Below are 22,959 nucleotides of genomic sequence, written 5' to 3'. Positions count from 1 at the left end.
AACTCAATTATATCTAAAAAAATGAGTTAAGGCGATTCACAAAAAGATGTAGAATATGACAATATGGAAGGGGGACTCAAAACAGGTTTTTTTTTTTAGAATGTGTTTGAACTGGAGTGACTATCAACTTAATATGGGCCACTATATAGTTCATATGTTCTATATTAACCTCATGGTAAAAGCCTATAATACACAAAAAATAGTCAAGCATAAAACTAGAGAAATTCTAGGAAGGAAAGAAAGGAATATAGAACTTCAAAAACAGTGAACAAAATGGCAATAAGTAGAAACCTATCAATAATTAAATGTAAATGGTCTATGGGCACCTGGGTGGCTCATGAAGTTAAGTGTCCAATTCTTGGTTTGGGATCAGGTCATGATCCCACATTTTGTGAGTTCGAGTCCAGCACTGGGCCCTAGACTGATAGTTTCTCTCTCTCTCTGTCTCAAAATAAACAAACATTAAAAAAATAAATGTAAGTGGACTAAATTGTCCAAAAGACATAAGGTGATGGAATGTACAAAAAAAAAAAAAATAATAATAGTACTCATCTATATGTTGCCTAGAGACACTGACTTCAGACCTAAAGACACACATAGAATTTAAATAAAGAGAAGGAAAAAGTCTCTACAAGAGACTACAAATATCTATGCAACCAACATTGGAGCACCTAAATATATAAGGCAAATATTAACAGATATAAAGGGAGAAATGGACAGTAATAGAATAATAAGGAATTTAAACAGCCCACTTATATCAATGGATAGATCATCCAGGCAGAAAGTCAAGAGGGAAACAGTGTCTTTGAATAACACACTGCACCAGCTTAATTTAATAAATGTGTACAGAACATTCCATCCAAAAACTATTCTCCAGGTTATATAACCTATTATTCCCTAAAGCAAGTCTCAATAAATTCAAAAAGACAGGAATCATATCCTGCATCTTAGCCAACTACAATGGTATGAAACTAGAAATCAATTACAAGAAAAAAACATGGAAAAAACACAAACCTTTGGAGGCTAAACATCACTAACAGTCAACATGCTGACAAAGATATTAATAATGAAATTTAAAAATGGAGAAAAATTAAAACAGTCCAAAAATCACTGGGACACAGCAAAAGCCATTGTAAGAGTAAATTTATACAATCTAGGACTACCTCAAGAAACAGGAGCAATCTTAAATAATCTTATACCTGCAGGAACCAGAAAAAGCAGAATAAAAGTACAAAGTTAGTATACAGAGGGAAATAAAGATCAGAACCCAGAAATAAGTGAAATAGAGACTAAATAACCAAAGAAAAAAATCAATGAAATCAAAAGTTGTTTTTTGAAAAGATAAACAGAATTGATTAACCATTAGAAAGTCTCATTAAGAAAGAGAATTAACCACCAACACCACAGAAATAAAATGATTGTATAAGACAGCTACAAAACATTAGAAGAAATGGATAAATTCCTAGAAACATAATTTTCCAAAACTGAGCCAAGAGGAAGTAGGTAATCTGAACAGTAATGAGATTGCATTAACAGTCAAAAAACTCCCAAAGAACAGAAGTCCAGGACCAGATGGTTTCACAGGTGAATTCCGCCAAAAATTTAAAGTAAAATGTTAATACCTATTCTCCTCAAACTATTCTAAAAAAATAGGATAGGGAAGAAAGCTTCCAAATTCATTCTGCAAGGCCAGAATTATGGCACCAAAACCAAAGACACTATAAAACAAAACAACAAAAAACTACAGCCTGATGACCATAGATCCAAAAATCCTCAACAAAGTGTTAGTAAATTACATTTACCGATACATTACAAGTATCATTCACCACAATGAATTGGATTTATGCTGGCAGTGCAAGGATAGTTTAATATCCATAGATCAGCATGATACATCACACTAACAAAACAAAGAATAAAAATTAAATAATCTCAATAGATGCAGAAAAAGTGTTTGACAAAATTCAACATTCATTCATAATAAAAACTCTCAACAAAGTAAGTAGGTTTAGTGGAAACATTTCTGAACATAATAAAGGTCATACATGACAAACTCACACCTAACATCATACTCAATGGTGAAAAACTAAGAGCTTTTCATCTGTCAGGAAAACAACAAGGGTGTCAAATCTTGCCATTTTTATTCAACATACTACTCCAAGTTCTAGCCACAGCTATTAGACAACAAAAATAAAAGCCATCCAAATTGGTAAGGAAGTGAAACTGTCACTATTTATATAGGAGATAATATTAAATGTAGAAAACACTAGATTTCACCAAAAAATTATTAGAATAAATTATTTCAGCAAGGTCACAGGGTACAAAAGTCATTTATAATAATCTGTTGCATTTCTATACGCTAATAACAGAGTAGCAGAAAGAGAATTAAGAAAATCTTTCCTTTTACAATTGTACCAAAAAGAATATAACTAGAAATTAACTTAACCAAGGAAGTAAAAGACCTGTATACTGAAAACTATAAAACATTAATGAAAGAAATAGAAGATGGCACATACAGATGTAAAGATATATCATGCACATGTATCAGAAGAATATTGCTAAAATGTCCCTACTACTCAAATCTACAGAGTCAATGTAATACTTATCAAAGTACCAACAGCATTTTTCACAGAACTAGAACAAGGGATCCTAAAATTTGTATGGAACTACAAAAGACCCTGAACCGCCAAAGCAATCTTGAGAACGGACAAAGCTGGAGGTGTCACAATCCAAGACTTCAAAGTATACTACAAAGCTGTAGTAATCAAAACAGTATGGTACTGGCACAAAAACAGATCAGTGGAAGAAAAACAGAGTCCAGAAATAAATCCACAGTTATATGGTCAATTAATGACAAAGAGGGCGAGAACATGTTAGGGAATATATTGGAGAAAAGACAATCTCTTCAATAAATGGTACTGGGAGAAATGGACAGCTATACACAGAAGAAGGAAACTGGACCACTTTCCTACACCATACACAAAGTCCTGGAATAAAGCATAGGCAGTAATCTCTTTGACATGGCCTTAGCAACATTTTTCTAGCTATGTCTCCTCAGGCAAAAACAAACAAACAACAACAACAACAAAAAGGCAAAAATAAACTATTGAGACTATACCAAAATAGAAAGCTTTTGCACAGCAAAGGAAACTATAAAAAAAAGGCAACCTACTGAATGAGAGAAGTTATTTGCAAATATATATTTCCAATATGAACACCTTATCAGATATAGTACTTACACAACTCCACACCAAAAAAACAAAAACAAAAAACAAAAAAAACAATTTGACTTAAAAATGAACAGAGGATCTAAATAGACATTTTTCCATATAAGACCTACAGATGGCCAACAGATATGAAAAGACGCTCAGTGTCACTTATTATCAGGGAAATGCCAATCAAAACAACAATGAGGCATTAGCTTACACATGTCAGAATAGCAAAGTGACAAGAAGTAAATATTGGCAAGGATGTGGAGAAAAGGGAACCTTCATGCACTGTTGGTAGAAATGTAAATCAGTGCAGCCAATACATAAAACAGTATGGAGACTCCTCAAAAAATTAAAAATAGAAATACTACATGACTTAGTAATTCCACTACAGGGCATTTATCAGCCCCCCAAAACTAAACCAGTAATTCAAAAAGATATATGCACCCATAGGTTTATCATAGCATTATCTACGGTAGAAGTAAGATATGAAGCAAACCATGGATGGATGAAGATGTGGTATGATACATACAATGGAATATTATTCAGCCATAACAATGAATGAGATTTTGCCACTTGCAACAACATGCATGGACCTGGAGAGTATTAGGTTAAGTGAAATAAGTTGGATAAGGACAAATACAATATAATTTCACTCATATGTGGACTCTGAAAACCCAAACAAATGAACAAACAAATAAAGCAGGAATAGACCCATAAATACAGAGAAAAACCTGGAAGTTGCCTGAGGGAAGGACTGGGAGGGGAATGGGAAAAATGGATGAAAGAGAGTGGGAGGTACAGGCTTCTAGTTATGGAATAAGTGAGTCATGGGGCTGAAAGGTACAGCATAGGAAATATAGTCGATCGTATTGTAATACCATTTTTGTATGATGACAGATGGTGGCTATCCTTGTAAGCATAGTGTAACAGAGTTCTCCAATCACTAAGTTGTACACCTGAAACTCATATAACTTTGTGTGTTGACTATACATCAGTTGAAATAAATGTTTGAGAAAACAGATTAAACACACTATATACATGATGGGCCATCTAAACCCCTCCCCCTATAAAAGGCTATGCTGTAAGAGTAGCATATTAATATCATTTCTCCCTCATTATCATAAATTGTCCTCATAATTCATAAAGAACGGTATCTTAAATATAATGCAGAAAACTTTTAGACACATATGTAACTGGGTAAAATAATTCACTGTATTAACCTAAAATTAACTCTTCTTTCATTAGAGAAATGAGAATTACAACAAGAAGAAATGGATATCACTATTCAAGGATTCATAAGAGGTCTTCAGTATATTGCATAGTAAAACCAGTAATTTTAATTAACCTCATTTAAATTAGAGCAGTTAATACATAGCCTTTTTTTTTTTTTTATATAATTGAATACATTTTTCTGCCTACTTTAAAACATTTGTTGAGTAGACATAGAATAATACCCTCCAAATCTTTTGCTTTCTTCCTGGTCACTTCTTTTCCCATTGTGAGATGTAACCCATTACCAATTTTCTCACGTATTCGAGTAATTTCCAAGCACTCATAGTGTAGCCTGTCACAGATTCAGGTGGAGGTTTCCTATCTTTAGTTCAGAGCACAACTCAATTAGTTGTAACCATTGAGTCTTTAACTTCCACCTAGATACTACTTCAGGTTCTTGCAAGACTTGTTACTTTAACAAAGAAGATTCTAAGCTGATCTTATTGACTCTTCCCAACATTCCAGAGATAGAAAGGTTCTATGATTAACCCCACCTCTCCCTAAAACCTGCTCCTCCTATAGTCATTGGCAACACAGTTTTCCAACTGTTTAGGTTAAAAACCCAGAATTTTGTGTTATACATCTTGTTCTCTCAGACCTAGCCTCCAATCTGCCATTATATCTTGTCAACAGTTTTTGAACTATACCCATTGTTTGACCTCACCTTCTCTACTGTTACTACATTGGCCCAGTCATCAGAATCTCTTCCTGGATTGTTGTACTATCTTCCTCTAATTTCCTTGCTCCTCATCCCTTTTTACCTTCTTTAGTCTATTCTTAAACAAAAGCCGGATTCATCCTATTAAATGACCTCAAATAATGTCATTTTTTCTGTTTAACATTGTCCCGTAGTCTCCCATCTCAGTATGAGTAAAATCAAAAGCTGTAAACATGCCTTGCCTATTGCTTGGACACACCAGTCTTGCCTATACTTTAAGAACTTTGTGCTTATTACTGCCTCTGCCTAGAATGCTGTTCCCACAGAAACTGTAAGGCTTGGTCCCTCATCCCCATCAGATCTTCAGTGAAATACCAAAATCTTACTGAAAACCTTCCTTTTCACATTATGACTCCATTCCCACCCTACCTCCCTAATTTGCTATTCTTGCCTTGTTTTATTATTTTTTTCATACAGTCATCACCAAGTCAAACAAATGTTTTCTTCTGGGTTTACTTTTCCCCATTCCCTGCTATATCCTGAACACCTACAACTGTCTGGAAAATTGGTATTCCATAAATATTTGCTACATATTATTGAAAATTGCAAATTTTTGGATGAGGAAATAAGAGATGACAAAGCTTGTCCAAAGACAAACTTGGGATCAATGTCTAGCATAGTGCCCAACTCTCCATGCTTCTACCTATTCATTCTTCCATGGAAGAGTACTCAATTAATGATAGTGGCAGGAGAGTGGAATTTAGCCACATAATAGAGAAAATAAATGTTAGCCAAACTGCTCCACAAATCTTATGACCTCTTCCTTTTACTGTGCTTCATGGGTACAGTTAGCATCATCCTTTGCTCAGAAAACATCCACAATTTAAATCTTTGTGTTTATTGCTTTCTATGTATAAAGTACTGAGTTTTCATTATTAAAGATCATCTCCCTCATTAATAGTACCAGCATCTGTGAGGCATGAGTTGTGTTTGCTAGGTATAGTGCTGGTGTCTTAACACATGATCCCAAATTTTTGAAAGAAATATAAGGTAGATACCACCATCCATTCTTTACATATGAAAAAAAAATATAGATTTTTTTGTGTGAACTTGAGTTCAAAAAATTCATATCTGGTAAAAATGGGGTTCAGTCCATGTGACAAATAATATCCAGTCTTCTTTGACCAGGCAAATCTACCATAGTGCTTTGCTGCTCTGAACTCTATTCCTGGCTATTGGTGCCATTTATCTAGGGCTAAGCATGAGTTAGATGTATTCTTCCAAATTTTCACAAGTATGAGTCACATGACCAAGCAGTAATGAGGTGAATTTTCCTAAGCCACAAAGGGGAAAAAAAAGTCACACTAACGTTCAATCTTGCAATCATGATTCACATGAGATATGAGCAAGGTAAGAAGCAGAGATATCATCTACTACTCAGTTTCTTGCCTGCAATTAAAGTCATCTACATGTTCAAAAACAACTTGATTAAATACAACCTAGAATTTGGGGTGCCTGGGTGGCTCAGTAGTTGAGCAAACAACTCTTTATTTTGGCTCAGGACACAATCTCATGGTTTATGAGTTCCAGCCCCACATTGGGCTCCGTGCTGAAAGTGCAGAACCTGCTTGGGATCCTCTCTCTCTCTGCCCCTCCTCTGCTTACTCTCTCTCTCAAAAAATGAATAAACAAACTTAAAAATATATAAGCTATAATTCTTCTTTTCTCTAGCTACCATAGATAGCATTTGCTATTTATTCACATATCATTAAAAACCTTTATTCAAAATTTCAACAACTTAGCTTTTTACTCTACTATATAATGGACACCATGATATGACGTCAGGCTGACTGACATAAATTTTAAGAACCCAATATGTATTGGTTGTTACCATCATCTATATCATCTGCCACAGACTATTTCCTAGATCTCTTGTTAAATGACTAGTTCAACTACTAGGACCAGCAACATCTTTACCCTGAATAAAGCATAAGACTGCCCATCAGAGAAAACTGGCTCTAACCTTGCTTGTATCAGCTACTGACTGTGAAAGTTTTAGACACTATAGTAACTTTCAGCTGTAAAATGGGGTTAATAATACTGATCCACTTTCACCAGCCATTGAGGTCCAAGTGAGAAAGTAAACTTAAAACTCTGTCATACATTTTTAAAATGTCACTGTAAAGTATTATTACATAACTTGTACATACCTTTGGGGAATCCTTTTAGAGTCTTTATCATCATTTATTGGATCACCTGTACAACTTAGGCCTAATGAACTCTGCACAGATAAGGATATCCCAATGAATGCCCAGGGTAGTGTGAGAGCACCATAAGGCCAAGCAAGACAAGAACAAGGTACTTTCAAAAGGAGGTAAGCTTTCTTCTTCCACCCCGCAGTGGACATTGCTAGGGCTAAAGTATGGGTGGGACAGCCTAGTTAGTTACAATCTCATTTTTCCCATTTATGGTGAATAGTCAGGAAATAAGATTCTCAAAAGAAATAAAACACAGGAAGCTTCTGTTTGGGATTTCAAAACTGGCTGTGGAGTGCAGTCCAAAAAAAGATACAGATCAACCAAAAACAAAGGTAAACCATTCTTGCAGTAGGAACTGCCAACTCATTCATAGAGCTGTCCTTAGTGATTCCAGCTCAAATTTGGTTACATTTACATATAACTAGTTACTTATTTGCTGCTTTGTCTTCAAAGGCTTTGTATGAATGTAAAGGTCTTATTTCTGAAGCTAAACTTCTGGATAAATATAAAAAAGTACTTTCTGGCTCTTTACTGGTATGCCCTCCACAGATGCTAGCTCTACATAAGCCATACTGGGATTTGGTACACATATCCCAGTGTTTAGTCAGTTGATTGAGATGCATTCTTAGATCAGGATGCCTCTCAAATTGACGTATAAGACCAGCCTGTGATCAAAGTTGATTAATGCTTTCCTTTATTGGGTTAATATATTCTGGATTTTTTCCATATTCAAAACATATTGAGCATCCCAACCAATTAGAATTTTCCCATATGTTGTACCACTTAATCCTCACACATACACAAAAATAAAGTATTACTTTATCCTTATTATTCAACAGATGAGGGAACTGAGGCTTAACTTGGTAGCTAATAAGACAGTTACCAGTAATACAAGTGTGTGACTTCTATTTACAGGGTATTTAGGAATCTACTGCAGCTCCAACTGCTTTTGAATAAAATGAGAATAAAGGGCATTTAAGGTAGTTCCCCTGAGAAGCCAGGATGCCTCCCCTTACATGTGCCTGCCAGGGTTTGGCCTGGTTTAGAACCTTATCATCTGTTTCTCCTGGAGTGACTGTACTTTAGGGGAAATGCAGCAAAAGCACCAGAGGGTTCTCTTCAATCTAAACCTGAAAATAATATTTCTTTGGTTAACAAAGAGACTCTATGCATGGACAACATATTGTAGGTTTCCTTGCAAAAGGTTGAACTATGTAAAAAAACTTTCAAAACCACAGATTAAAGGACAAAGTATCCTCAAAAGACTGGAAATGCATAACAGTGTTGCCAAAAAATCATAGAAAAATATTAGTAGTTCCTTTGAAAGAAAGCATCGAATCTATGAAATTGGAAAACTTCTTTGAAAAAAAAAAAAAAAAGGACTCCACGAACTTTCATGAAAATGACAACTTTCAACCAGTGAACAAAGATAAACATTAAAGGGTTAGAGAGAGTATGATACAGTATCTTGCCCCTACTAAAAATCATACTCAATATTAAGATGAAAGCTTGCTCAAGGCACAATCCCTATCTTGGAGTCCCTGTGAATCTAGCCTTTGACAAAGTTAAATCACCTCCGTATTTATTATAAGATGTAAAGGCTACCTCATTATCTCTTTACCCGATATACTAAAAATGCCTAGGCAAATTCTTCAAATGTACTATGGCTACATCTTTGAAAGAAAGAGTGATCTCTGTTATATCTGGAGTCACCACCTGTTAGAACTCTCTAAACTTCTTTTAAAGAAATTAATGCTTAGCTATGAAACAATCAATTTCTGCCTACAACTTGCTTGGTTTCAAGGGCTCACCCATTAATTTCAGCATTTCCAGAATTATTCACTGCTAATATTATCTCAAAAACAACTGCATAAGTAATTTGAATTTCAAAGAGACCATTGGCCTGATGTACTTCTTAATATTATTTTGTTAAGGAAAAAAATAAACTATTGCTTAGCTTTTTTCATATATAAAAAAATGTAGTTGTTTGTTATATAAGGATTAGACAATATACAAAGGATGGCTAAATATATAATGATATATGAAAAGGATTTTTTTTAAAAAGTGCTATAAAAACAGTTGAATTATTTTAACCTCAATAACCTTGTCTATAAAACGCAAGAAACTGAAGAAATTTTACCTGTTTAAAACTTTCTTTCAAGCAACATTCTCACCAAAATCCTTAATTGCCTTTGAGAGTAGTAATGCCTATGTCTCTAAGACAGGAAAATATTTGGGGTAGACAAGAAGAGAGGTGGATGGAGACCTTTAAAAGGTATATGAAGGCTATGGCCTAAGGACTGTGATGGGTTCTCAGGAGTCTTGCCTGTAGGAAAGTGCATATCCAAACCCTGCTGCCATGCGGGGGATGGGCATTTGGCATATGAGTCTGGAACCATTTTATCTGTCATCTTCCACCCTTCCAGAAGGAAGAAATAAAAAAGCTCCATTTCAAACAATATGTATATTATAGGTAAAAGGTCAAGATTGACCAGAACTATAGGTATTCAGGGGCAATTTTGCCCCTGTACCCTATAGGATACATTTGGCAATGTCTGGAGACCTTTGTCACTACTGGGGAAGGAAAGTTGCTATAAGCATCTATTGAGGAGATGCCAGAGATGTTAATAAATACCCTACAATGGACAACCACAACAAGCCCCCTACAAGTAGGAATTATCCAAGCTAGGGTAGACTAAAATAGCCTAATGGAGCAAGCCAAAAGGCTTTCCAGGAAAGGGTCCAAACTGACTTCCAATACTGGGAAGCTTTCACCACAGTGTATACGACTCTCTTCCCTGTACTTTCTAGACCAATTTTTTCCCCCTAAGTGTGATCCATAAGTTCTCTGCATCAAAAACATCTCAGATGTGGTTTCAGAACAGTGGAGCCAGAACCCAGAATTCTCAGCAGAAATTTATTTGCTACCCATGTGATTCCTCTACAGATTGTAACTTGAGAATCACTACTTCATTTCTCTGTTGAGGTCATTCTCTTCTGCGTTGTCCATTATCACCTCTCTGTAAGTGATTCCTCTATGACAGACCTTGGCTGGTTGTTCACTACTACACATCCAATGGCTTAATTGGAGTAGACATGGTGAAATAAAACAAAAGGCACTTATGTCATCAAAAAGACTATCATCTTTTAGAAGAAACAAGATAAGGAAAAATAAAATTAGCTACCCATTTATTTAGCACTTGTCTATTCTGTACGCTGTGCTAAGTGTGTGCCACATATTAACAATTCAATTCTAATAACACAATAAAGTAGATACTAATATTTTCACTTTGCAGCTAAGAAAAATGGAGCTCAGTGAAATCAAACCACTTGCCCAAGGTCACAAAGCAACTACTAGAAGTCAGAATTATACTTGTGTTCTATTTAGTGGAGGGTATACATGGGCAAGAACTGCTACTCCATGCATATCGCTCCTGATTTTTCAGACTCCTCATATGCTGTAAACAGAAATTGTTGGGGTAGGAGAATAGATGTGCCTAGGATATCCCTTTAATTTAAAGAGTGCCAACAGCTAGGAAGCACACTATTTCACCCTGTCACTTCTTCTCTCTATGGAAAACGGAAAGAGGGAACACGAGCAGTCACCTTGGATCAAAAGATGAACTTGAGAGGGGTGCCTGTGTAGCTCGGTTGGGTAACCGACTTCAGCTCAGGTCATGATCTCGAGTTTATGAGTTCGAGCCCTTCGTCAGGCTCTGTGCTGACAGCTCAGAGCCTGGAGCCTGCTTCGGATTCTGTGTCTCCTCCTCTCTCTACCCCTCCCCTGCTCACACCCTGTGTCTGTCTCTCAATAATAAATAAACGTTAAAAAAATAAAGATGAACTTGAGAATAGAGGCCCACACTAAGTAGAGGGGACCATAAATCAGAAGGACTCTGGGTGTCTGATGATTCTGAGTTCATTATGTAGGCCCTGAACTACATACATATAGACTTACTCTATGTGATAGAAAAATAACTGTATTTGGATGTTTTTAGCATATGGAGCTGAATCTATATCTAATTAAATTATGTGAAAGGTTTTGTTTAAAATGTTAATACTATTATTGGGAATTAATAATTTAGGATAGTTAATTAAAGGACAATATTTCACATCTAGATGTAATTAACATTTTAATGTATCATAACCTTCATGTGGGAAAGCAAATGAAACCAACTCTGTCACTGTGGCCCCTTTTAAATTCCTTTTTGAAATAAATTACTAATTTGACTAATTCAGCTATTTTGAAAGAAATTCTGTATATTTCTATACCATAATCTTTAAAAAGTCTACATAATATACTAGAAAAATTTTTTAAATGACAAAGGAATTAATTAAACTAGAAAAAAATAGTAAGCTAATGTATTAAGCACACATTTATATGCTTATTATGCAACAAACGGAAAAATTTAACACTCAGACACATTTCCTACCCTTATGGAGCTCACAGAGTAGTTAGAAGACATATAATTAAATAAGTTCTTACATTGCAGTGCCCTACTAGGAATGAAAGAAAACAACACATCATGCTGTGGGAGAATGTCAAGGAAGGCTTCTTAGGAAAATCATGGTATGTCATAGCAGCACCTGGATGGCTCAGTATGTTAAGAATCTGACTTTGACTCAGGTCATGATCTCATGGTCCATGAGTTTGGCCTGCATCCGGCTCTGTGCTGACAGTTCAGAGCCTGGAGTCTGTTTCAGATTCTGTGTCTCCCTTTCTCTCTGCACCTTCCCTGCTCATGCTCTGTTTCTCTCTCTCAAAATTAAACATTAAAAAATGTATAAATAAATAAACATTAAAAAAATAGAAGCACCACAGTATGTCAGTCACTAACTTTGTGACTTCCAGGAAGTTACTTCGATTCTCTGAACCTCATTTTCCTAATATTTTTAATGGGGAGGACAATGTTTCCTCCACAAGGTAACTGTTAAAACACATTGCATAGTGCATTTAAAATACTTAGCACAGTGCCTGGAAATACTGAGCCCTCACTGCATCTTAGCTAGTATAATCATGTTATTAACTACATACAATTGTCCTACTGTCCTTCTAACTGTATTACTATTCCAATTTATAAAGCAAAAGCAAAAGCTCAGATTAGGAATGTTGCCCAGTAGCACCCAAATTGTAAAAGACAGAGTCGGTTTCCAAATTCACAACTAACAATAACACCTTGCTTGTAATTTTAACATCTACCTTAAGAGAGCGTGGTGTACTCTATAACTTATTTTTTAGGTACCAGACATCAAAACCATGTGGCTGTTACTGTTCTCTGCTTGGCTTTTATTCAGGTAAAATGCTAGGCCTTATTCACGTAAATAATTTTTCCTGGCACATCTTCTAAGAACCACTCAAGATTATGTTTGCCTGGATTGGTGTGATAAAGCCAGTAACAGAGCTACATATCCTTAGTTAAAACAACAACAACAACAACAAACAAAAAAACCTGTAAGGTTTTTTTTTAAAGTTCTTTAGGTAAACATGCCAAAATCAATTTGCTCAATTAATGGCAGGTACTGGCACTCTACCAGTCGACTGCTTCTAGTACGTGATAGCATCACCATCTCTGTCACAGTGGTTACTGCAATTGTCTGCACAGAGGTGAATATGGAGAAAACCAAAGTTCCCTATCACCTCTTGACCGCTAAACAAGTTCTCAAAAGCCTACAAAAGATTCTGGCAATCTGAAACAGGAGACCTGTGTGCAAAGCAGGTTAAATCCAGAACATACTCTCCTTGCTGTGATCTGAGGGCCACCTCCTTCCAGACCAGGGTTCATCCTCATGTCTTGGCCAAACATAAAATACCTCTTTAGTGCCTTTCTTTTTCTTGCATCTTTGAACACTTGTGTAACTTTTACACAGACTGATGGGTATAAGATAATAGCTGTTATTCATGAAGAAAAAATAGAAGAAAAAAAAAAGCCCTTGCAAACAACTGTTGATTCAAACATGTAGTTAGATTAATATTTTTCAACATAGGTCATATAGATTAGGCTCTGTATTAGCATGAATGCTTAATTTTTTCAGTCACGATGTTAATGCTTATTTATACATTTCTCTTTCAGTGAAGCTCCCCTAATCAAAATGTAAAAGTAGCTAAATAGCTCTACCAAAAAATACCACCCAGAAATAAATATTGCTCTGGACCATTGTAAAACTTAGTTCTGGACTTCTTTAACTCTTTGTATTGGAGCATGAAAATGAAAGATGTAATTTTTATAGTCTTAAATGTTTATAGTATTATGCCTTTCCTTCAAGGAGATATAATAGCATCACTTGGCAATTCTTTACACTTAATAATCACCATTCTTAGAAAGTTTTTCATGCTTAATCAAAATTTAAGCCAATTTTCCCAAGAATATTCTTATATTGTCTTTAGATCCTATTTTCCCTAATATTTAATCTTAATATTTTGTTTCTTTTTTATGAAACTTTTTACAAGAACACAGAAACATAATGATTAAGTTTTGTTGCCTTGTAGAGATTCTGAAACTTGGGGTAGGATGGAGTAGTTATAGATTCTAAGAGCCTACTCCCTACAATCTGATTCTAATTCAACAGGTCTGTATCTTAGGCTGGATTTTAGCAGTCTCTTCCCACCATTTGCTGGGTTTGGCATGCAGATGATCTTTTGTTCACTTTGAGAAACACTCATTAAAATCCGAATGGGTCAGAAAAATTTCTTTGGCATCCAGACCCCACTTTTTCCCCAACTTCTTTTTTTTTCATTCACTTGTTTTATTTTTTATTTTTTAAAATTTACATCCAAATTAGTTAGCATATAGTGCAATGATTTCAGGAGTAGACTCTTCAGTGCCCCTAACCAATGTAGCCCAACCTCTAACTCCATTTTTTACTTTTCTTCATCTTTCCATCCAACTCTGACATTTTCAGGTCCAGTTAGCACAGAATACATCTATACCTCAAAAACTATAGGCATTATATTTCTCTTCTGAGCTAATCCTATCTCTCCTCTTCTACCTGGAAAACTATCTACTTATACATCAAGGTTCAGAAACATATTACCCCCTTTATGAAGTTTCCTCTTCCCCCTTCTCTTCCGAATGCCTGTATCACTTTGTATGTATTTCTGTTAGAGTGATTATAATAATCTATTGTAGTTACTGTTTATAGGTCTGTTTTCCATGCTAATTCCATATTCATACACAGGTCAGTAAATAGCACATATCATTTACCCAATAAACATTTGTTGAATTATAATCTGATACTAGAACCACCTCTAGAGATACTACAAGGTCAGGGGAACAGTTGCCATCTTTGCAATTATTCTTTTGAGACAAACATAATTCTTATATCTCTAAATTCCTTTAATACTTTATATTGTTTAAATTTTACCTAAGTCCTGCTTGAACTTTTTTGGGAAAAATTATTTCTAAGAGAACCCAGAGTTTGATCACACTACTTCATCCTTCCCATATACACTAATTTCACCTTTGAAAGGTATTTTCTGAGATGGTATATTCTAGAAATTAATTTTTATGTCATGATAGGAAATTAAGAAACATTTTACTGGATGATGCAAACTAAATCCTTAGAATCTGGGATAGGTGATAAAGCAATTCTACTCATGGAATTCCAGTCTATTAAAAAGGTCAAAGTAGGAACTTAGATGGCAAGAAATACAACAAACTGCTAAGTGATGCTAAGTATACACTGAAAGCCACCTATGAATCTACAGCAGCAGAGAAGTTTTCAAACATAAGTGTGCTTCTCTTGTCAATTTGGCACATCATGCCCAAATGAATAACCTCTTTCCAAGTGCATTGGGGAAGGAGGCTTACATAACAATGTGCAGTTTTAGTGTTTAAACCTGCTCAACACTGGCTGTCTGAGAGCAGTCTGACATAATTCCTGCTCAGTACACAGAGAACCTTCTGTTTGCTTTGGAAAATTGTCCTGCTTACATGGATTCTCCAGCTAGTGGGCATTTCCTCATGGCCATCCAACATTTCTAAATGATTCAATGGTAATATAATCCCTTTATCTAAAATGATAATCCTTTTCTACTTTTGTCAGAAAATCAGAATGCCTTAGTGCTAGAGTCACCTGTACCTAATTCCTCCCTTTTATTTAGTTCTCTTCCTCCGTTGTGGCTGTGAGTAATGATGTGACCTTTTGTGTAACTGACACAATGGCTGCCTAATTATATCTTAATAATCTTTGCACTTCACTCACTTTCAGCCTCCTAAATTCTTCTAAACAGGTGTATCATATATTGTAAAGTCAGCATATGATTAAGGGAAAAGGGGCTCAGGAAAAGTGTGGGGCTGGACTATAGGCAAACATTTTGATACATGGCTTTGATACTTGCCATATCTAAACACAAGACCTACTCTGCAAGATTTACAATTCCATGGTCTTGTCAACCTGAAATGCTTCCCTGCCCTCCTTACATGCAACAACACAAATCTAAACCATTGTGTTCCAAATGACTTGAAGCCCTCAGCTTCTCACAAAAATTTCCCAGTGCAATCCAGTCTACCCAACACCACAGGGATACATCTTAGTTCTTAGACATGTTCTGTCTTCACCTCTAAGTTGACACTTGGCCCGTATCTGGACACCCAAAAAGGTTGCACATTCCTCAAGAGCAGAAGCCAGGCCCCACATGTCTTTTATCCCCCATAACACATTAGTACCCACCAATTCCCTACTCATCAACCCTTCCCAACACTACAAAGGAATTCCCACAATACTGCAGAAGTATTTTTTTTTAATTTTATAGTCCCAATGATACCTAAATCTGTCCATTACATAGTAGATAAGGATTTTTTTTATCTCAAATAATCAGAACAACAAAATTATGGAGTTAGAAAAACAAATCAGTCTTCCAAACCAACACATAGCTAACGTCACAGGTTTGATATTGTCCATTTAAAAGAATGGGGCCCACTTGGTAACATTCCATCAAATATAGGGTACATTCTAAGACCAACTTTGGACTGAAATTTTCTTTTTGGTCTATACAATTATATGTCTCCTACAAAAACAATGTCTCATCAATGAATCAGTCTTTTTCCTGTAAGCAATTTCTTAAAAAATATATTATAAAACCATACAGTTTTAGAGCAGGGATACTTTAAGATATATCCCATAGATGACCTATCATCATTTTACAATGAGAAAATGGAGACCTAAATGATCTATGTAATTTTCTTGCAGTCACCTAATTAGTCAATGACAGAAATGGAACTATGACGCCAGTGTTGAGACCCTAAATTAATGCAATTACTGTTACACTTCATTGTTTTGTTTATAGCACAATATACAGTAGTATTTTTAAATTAGAGTTTTGATACATACAAATGGATTTTAAAAATAATGAACACCACTATAAATGAAACATGCACATGAAGATAAACAAGTGCATGCATAATGCATTCCATGATAGACTCTCTGAATTTGCACAAGTGCACAACACAACTGTTCTTAACTCACGAAGTTTAAAGATGATTATATTCCAAGGGTTTGTAAAATATGAGCATTTCTTACCTGGCCGCTGTATGAGGGGTTGATAAAAGACATTAAACACTTGAGCTATGATTAGACATTATATTTTTCTGGCACCGAAGGTTTCCTCCTACCTGGGTTTGAGGGGATTAGCAGTTTTAAAGGAAGGTAGGCCAAAGACTTGAGAGGGATCACCCAACATATAAGACTTTGGCATTGTTACCCACATTGCAGTATTAAGTTGACTGTAGTTAATTATCAGCTAAGTATTCCTATTTGCTAGTTATGGCTCCATTTTTCCTTATTGTGCCTGAAATCCCTACTATTACAGTGACTTCTTTAAGTTAGAAAGCGTAGGTGGGAAAATCACTTGAGAAGTTGCCATGCTACTCTTCCCCAGGTAATGAAAAAAAACAGTATTAACCTTAGTGCATTTGAGCTGTAAGGAATGCATAATTTGGCAGGGCAGGAGGGAGAGAGGGTCTTGGCATAACAGAAAAGCTAATGCTGAGAAAGGACTCCACCTTTCAAACTGCCTCCAATTTTCCAACACCAATATCCACACATAGTTAACTAGGGATGTATAATTTGAAAAAAAAAAAATGAATGATACCCTCTTAATACATTTCCTAATACCCATGATCCACACAAAGAAGCTTTTATCCCACCCCATGAAAAGTAACAGGGCCTCACATTCTAATGGTCCAAACTGTTTTAAAAACACCCACCCCGATGCTTTTCAGCATCCCTTAAAGATTTAACCACCTCCATGAACTTATTTTGCCCTTTTATATAAAAGCTGGTATCTTGACAGTTTTAATAAGTACTCAGGAGAGAATAAGGAAAGTGGAGGAAAAATGCTCACTCCAGTTATCTTTTCTTTCTAAATACTAAGGCATACAAAAGAATTAATCAGCATATAGAAACCCAAATGAAACAAAGAACAGTGACATTTCACAGCTCCTAACTATGAAGAGAACTTACAAAACAGCATCAGTGTTACGACATGCAACATCAACAAAAAAAGGTAGCAAATTTGGTAGTAACGCCTTGAAATGGCTTCACTCTTAATCTTGCAAGAGTGGGGACTCCTTTGTTTTCATAAATATTTTAGTCTTTGCATTAGAAAGTTTTCATTTGTTTACATCAAAACCAAGTTCATTAATTCTTTATGTATCAGTTTCTTCACAATTTTACCCCATAATTTTAGAAGAGCAGACTGATTCTCTGGGCCAACATCAATTAAGGATGTTTTATGACCCTGTAATCTTTCAAACAAAGAAGAATGCACACTCTTAACTAGCCTTCCTTAAAGCTCACCAAAGGACTACAGAATGGGTTCATTCCACATATGCAATGACTTTCACTCCCAATGGGAAGAAAGACTAAGAAATAAAGGAATGAAATACCATTTTTCCTTCTCAAGTTTAGATCATGCTTGAAGAATGTATTTGTGCTATGTAATTCTTGACTCATACAAAGAATAAATAAATAGATCCTTTGCCCAAAGAATAAATAAATAGATCATTTGCCCAAATAGTAAGTAAAGAAGACTTGAGTGGTCGTATGTTTACTTCTTTGAAACCCCATCCACCTGCTTTCAAAATTAATGTTTACAATGAAACAGATTACATTAGAAAGCAAAGTTACTCACCATGGAGGAATCACTGCTTCCACTCCCGATCGGAGCTCCCTCAGCACAGGTTGGGAGGTGGGTAGAAAGTTGACTAGCCCTGCCCCCATCTATGACATCACAATCTACCTCATAAAAGGTAGTGAAAGTGCTCTGAACTCCTGTCTGATTTCCGAGAGATACAGAAAAGAGTGAGTGAGAGAGAGAGCAAGAGAAAAAAAAAAAAAACGTACCCTATTGGGAAGGGATTGGGGAAGTGGAAGAGGGAGGGGGTCATTGGGAGAAAGAGGCATATGAAGGAATTAGGTGCTGAAAGAGATATGGATGGGCATCTGTGATATTAAGCAGCCCAGCCATATGAATTCCTCATTGGCTCTCTTGAACAGATAAATGGACCATTTTGGAGAAGGAGGATGAAGAAGCACCCTGCCTTGTCAGGCATTGTAGGGGACAATCGTTGTGGGTTCAAAGGGGATGAATCCCCTATTTAAAGCATTGAAGATCACCAAGAGAGAAAGCAAGGGCTACAGCTCTTAAAGCTTGGAACAGTATGTGGGGAATCTCAGATGTCTTTCTTGGAAGTTCCATTGCCCTGCTGTGTGACCTTCATTAAGCCCTTGGCCTCTGCATGTGCAGCCAGTACATGATACTAAAAGGATACTTACCTCTCTCATTGGAATCACTGAAGAACTAATGAATTCATTGTTGCTACAACTGCAATTCTTTTTACTCTTCCTTTTTGTACCCAAGGAGGGGCTGTGTGACAGGCACATTTTAAAAGATAAGCCAATAACCAATGCCTATTTCTACTTCTTAAGATTTTACCTTCTGCATGAAATATTACTGACAATTTTGACCAGTTTTTCTCTGTGTAGTGAATATAACATATATATGTATATATGTAAAGGGGGTAAATAAAGCCCACCTTCAAAACTGGAGAAAAATCGAATGGGAAGATTTCCATAACCATAAGGTCCCTGCACTACCACTCTCAGAGGTCAAATTTAAGTTACCCAGTGATGTTAACTGACCAAATGTGTGTCACATGCATTAAAGGTATAGTCATATTGTTATCGCTTTGTTTAACATCTGAGTCCTTTGCGGGGGTGGGGGTGGGGGAGTGGTGGTAAATTAGGCACTATGGGAGAATAATGTGGAGAACATTAAGGTATTTTTATTTTAAATGGAGATTTAGAAGTTAAAAAAACTATGAACTACTCAAAGTTGTTGAGTGGGTAATATGACAAAAGGAAGGAGTAGTTTCAAAGAGCAGGTAGGTTCTGAAACCATCCACATGGAAGCCAGATCTTCATTTGCCCAGTGCAATATATGAAAAGTGAAACTCACTATTCCCACAGAAAATATTTTAGTAAAAGATTCAAAATTATAGTTTACAGTTCATGGCATCATAAATGGGTAAAGCCCAAAGCATGTTTCTGTGTGTAGATAACCAATATTCATGATTAAAAATTTTTTCTTATGTTTTAAGCCAATATAATTCCATTTTTAATCCTGCCATTTCTAGATCATGAAATATGTAAGTGTATTAATGATCACAATTTAAAAATTAAGCGGGGGCACCTGGGTGGCTCAGTCGGTTGGGCATCCGACTTCGGCTTAGGTCATGATATCACGGTCCGTGAGTTCGAGCCCCGCGTTGGGCTCTGTGCTGACAGCTCAGAGCCTGGAGCCTGCTTCAGATTCTGTGTCTCCCTCTCTCTGTGACCCTCCCCCATTCATGCTCTGTCTCTCTCTGTCTCAAAAATAAACATATTTTTTTTTAATTAAGCAAAACTGGTAGATTAGGGAGCATTTTGAAACATAGATGCTACTAAATTCAAACTGATAATGGATTTGGCAACATTACTCCCATATTTTACTTCGAAATAAATGTTAGAGGCATTTAAATAATTTCTTCAGAAAATTAAATACAATAGAAAAAAATATCTGGCATTAATTAAAAAATGGAATTTTTCTAGTATTTGATGTTTTCTGTACTTATTAGAGAAAGCAGTGATATCCTGCTTGTTTTCCTTCTTGTATTATTGTATTTCTATTTTCAGTAATTCTAAATCTAAATTCAGCTTCTATATTCAACAGCTTTATTGTGTGAGTTTTCACAATTAATGGCCCTATGAAGTTTTCTTTTCTTCCTATTTTTACTCATTGGATCATTGACTAGTTGGCTTATCCTTGCTTTTTTATGCTTTATGATGATCCCATTTGTTTAGAAATTAGGCATCTCCTGATTTTCCCATTATAGGGAACGTGCTATTCATTTATCTTTATTTTTCAGTTTCAAAAATGATTATTATGTATTAGAAGCTTATTTGTGTCATCTCACCTTTCATACAAAATTTAAAGGTCGTTATTATAAGATTACTGATTGCAATTGTTCATTCTTCCAAGAAACACCTTAACAATATTACTACACAACAAAAAAGGTATATATCTGCCAATGTTAATATATCAGAATAAAAATGGAGTTAAACACTTTTTAACTATTGAAAGAAAACAAGTTAGATTTATAATTTGTTGATGTTTCTTATTATCTATTGCTTACTTGGAAATGGAGCATGACTTCAGGAACCCAATGCAAAACTAGGCTGCATCAAAAGGATGCAGAGTGGTGAACTGTGCTGACTTTTTTAGGTGATTTAGTATGACTGATTGCAATAATGTCTTTGGTTATGAGATTAGTTTAAGAAAAACCAAAATGAACTTTCTTTGACACAGAATGCAATGCCAGGATCAGATAATTTCCAATTCTTCTTAGGATTTAGCCACTTGACATTGTTTATGAACACTGTCACTACAATTATGGATTTGATGCATACTCTCTATGACATCACATAAATGGATGAGTTAGCCTTTCAAGACAAGATATGAAATGATTGTAAGATTTGAGTCAAGAAACTCCATTACTGAAGTCATGGTTATAATTTTATTCTGATCAAAGAGACGTAGGATTGGTTTCGTCTGTTGAAAAAAGGCGTATTTGTGTAACTTAGTGCAAAAGATCAAGAAAAGTCAGGTGGGATAATTTGTGTACTCCAAAAGAATAATCAAAAGGTGTCTTTATAAAGTAATTCATTGTGTAAGACATGATCAGGCAGTTGGCATGCAATCTGACCAAAATGTTATTATTAAAGAGAAATATCTCAGCAATAGAGAATCTAAACAATTTTGATAGCAATGGATTTTAATCAGGAGTTCCTAGATAAAGAGATTCTGTTCTGAGTTTGTTTTATGATAGTGTCTCACATACATAGCCTTGGGCTTAAAAGAGTATATGGTTCTTAGAAGATGATGCTGCCTGGAACTTCTCCAGGAACTTCTCTCAGTTGAGAAATAGATTTGCAAAAGGAAATGGATGAAAGAGGTCAAGATACAGATTGTGCAGATTTGACAGAAGATCTAGTCAGAGTTCCACTCAAGTTCATTATCAGCAAGGCATCTGCACAGATGAAGGTATTCAGAGAAAAGCAATAATGTAAGATGTAGTATTGATGATGAAAGAAAAGATTACAGTCCAAATTAAGTAAGCTTGCCTTCAAGAAAATTGGATTAGGATGAAATATTTGAAATATATTTATTGCCCAGAAAGAAAATGACTGTTGAAGATAGAGTAAGACAATATGTTCCGAAGCAGTAAAAGAAATCTAAACTAAGAAAACTACACACTGCCCATCCAGAAGTCTTTCCTATTTGTAAGATACATGGGCCATAACATGGCACATATTTCTCTCCTAAGGGCTGTGATAAAAGCTGTATTTTATAAATCATTTAAATTAAGCTGGAGAAAGCATTTGACAAAATCTGTAGGGACAGAATGCAGAAGATAGTAAGTTAAACATGCTTTTATTTCTAGAATATAGTAAACCAAGAACAACAGTGAATACACAGAGATAGCCATCAACAGACACCCTGCTATTCTTGCTGAGAATGCTAAACAGTAAGATGAGAAACTAAATGGAAAAAAGAAAACTCAATGGATTACACAATCTAACAAAAGCACAATGGACAGAAAACCTTATCCTTTTTCATGGAAATTATTTGCTATTAGAGAGAAAGGACTTTGAATATCCTCACCCTACAGATATTTAACACTGTGCCTTTTTAGTTGGAGCACCATAGAAATGTTGTTCAACGAATCAGAAAATGTACTATGTGAAAAGGAAATACAACTCATTGAAGCTCGGATTGTTGGTTTGTCATTAGAACTTAGGAACAACATACAGAAACACTAACCTTTTTCTAGAAAAATATGGTTGTCAAAAAATTTCATCACATCCAATACCAAACATAAAATCTTGTCTCAGTTTTCCTATAGAGTCTCTTAATTTGCTTTAGTTTGAGTCATCTGAGGTAACTGAAAATGGTGCAAAATCAGTAAGATCCCCAGATAATATCTAGTGTATGATTTTAATATTTATCTTCTATTTATGTGTA

The 22,959-nt window shown here is 35.5% G+C and overlaps 1 protein-coding gene across 10 annotated transcripts in view; it reads right to left on the bottom strand.

Moving 5' to 3' along the window:
• The window catches only part of CTNNA2 (catenin alpha 2), a 1,100,619-nt gene that overhangs the window by 12,277 nt on the left and 1,065,383 nt on the right, over positions 1–22,959 (bottom strand). For 6 of the 10 annotated variants that reach the window (XM_042932824.1, XM_042932822.1, XM_042932823.1 and 3 more), the window contains one exon: positions 18,529–18,672. The exons of 2 other annotated variants lie outside the window; for them this stretch is intronic. In XM_042932824.1, coding sequence (XP_042788758.1) covers positions 18,529–18,672 — 144 coding nt within the window. Of the gene's footprint in view, positions 1–18,528; positions 19,264–22,959 lie in introns of those variants that run through there. 2 more of the 10 variants (XR_006200794.1, XM_042932828.1) reach the window with 2 other exon arrangements.

The sequence above is a fragment of the Panthera leo genome, chromosome A3 (assembly GCF_018350215.1).
Source record: "Panthera leo isolate Ple1 chromosome A3, P.leo_Ple1_pat1.1, whole genome shotgun sequence".
Taxonomy (NCBI): domain Eukaryota; kingdom Metazoa; phylum Chordata; class Mammalia; order Carnivora; family Felidae; genus Panthera; species Panthera leo.
The sequence above is the reverse complement of the archived record's forward strand: the minus strand, read 5'-3'. Positions and strand labels throughout refer to the sequence as shown.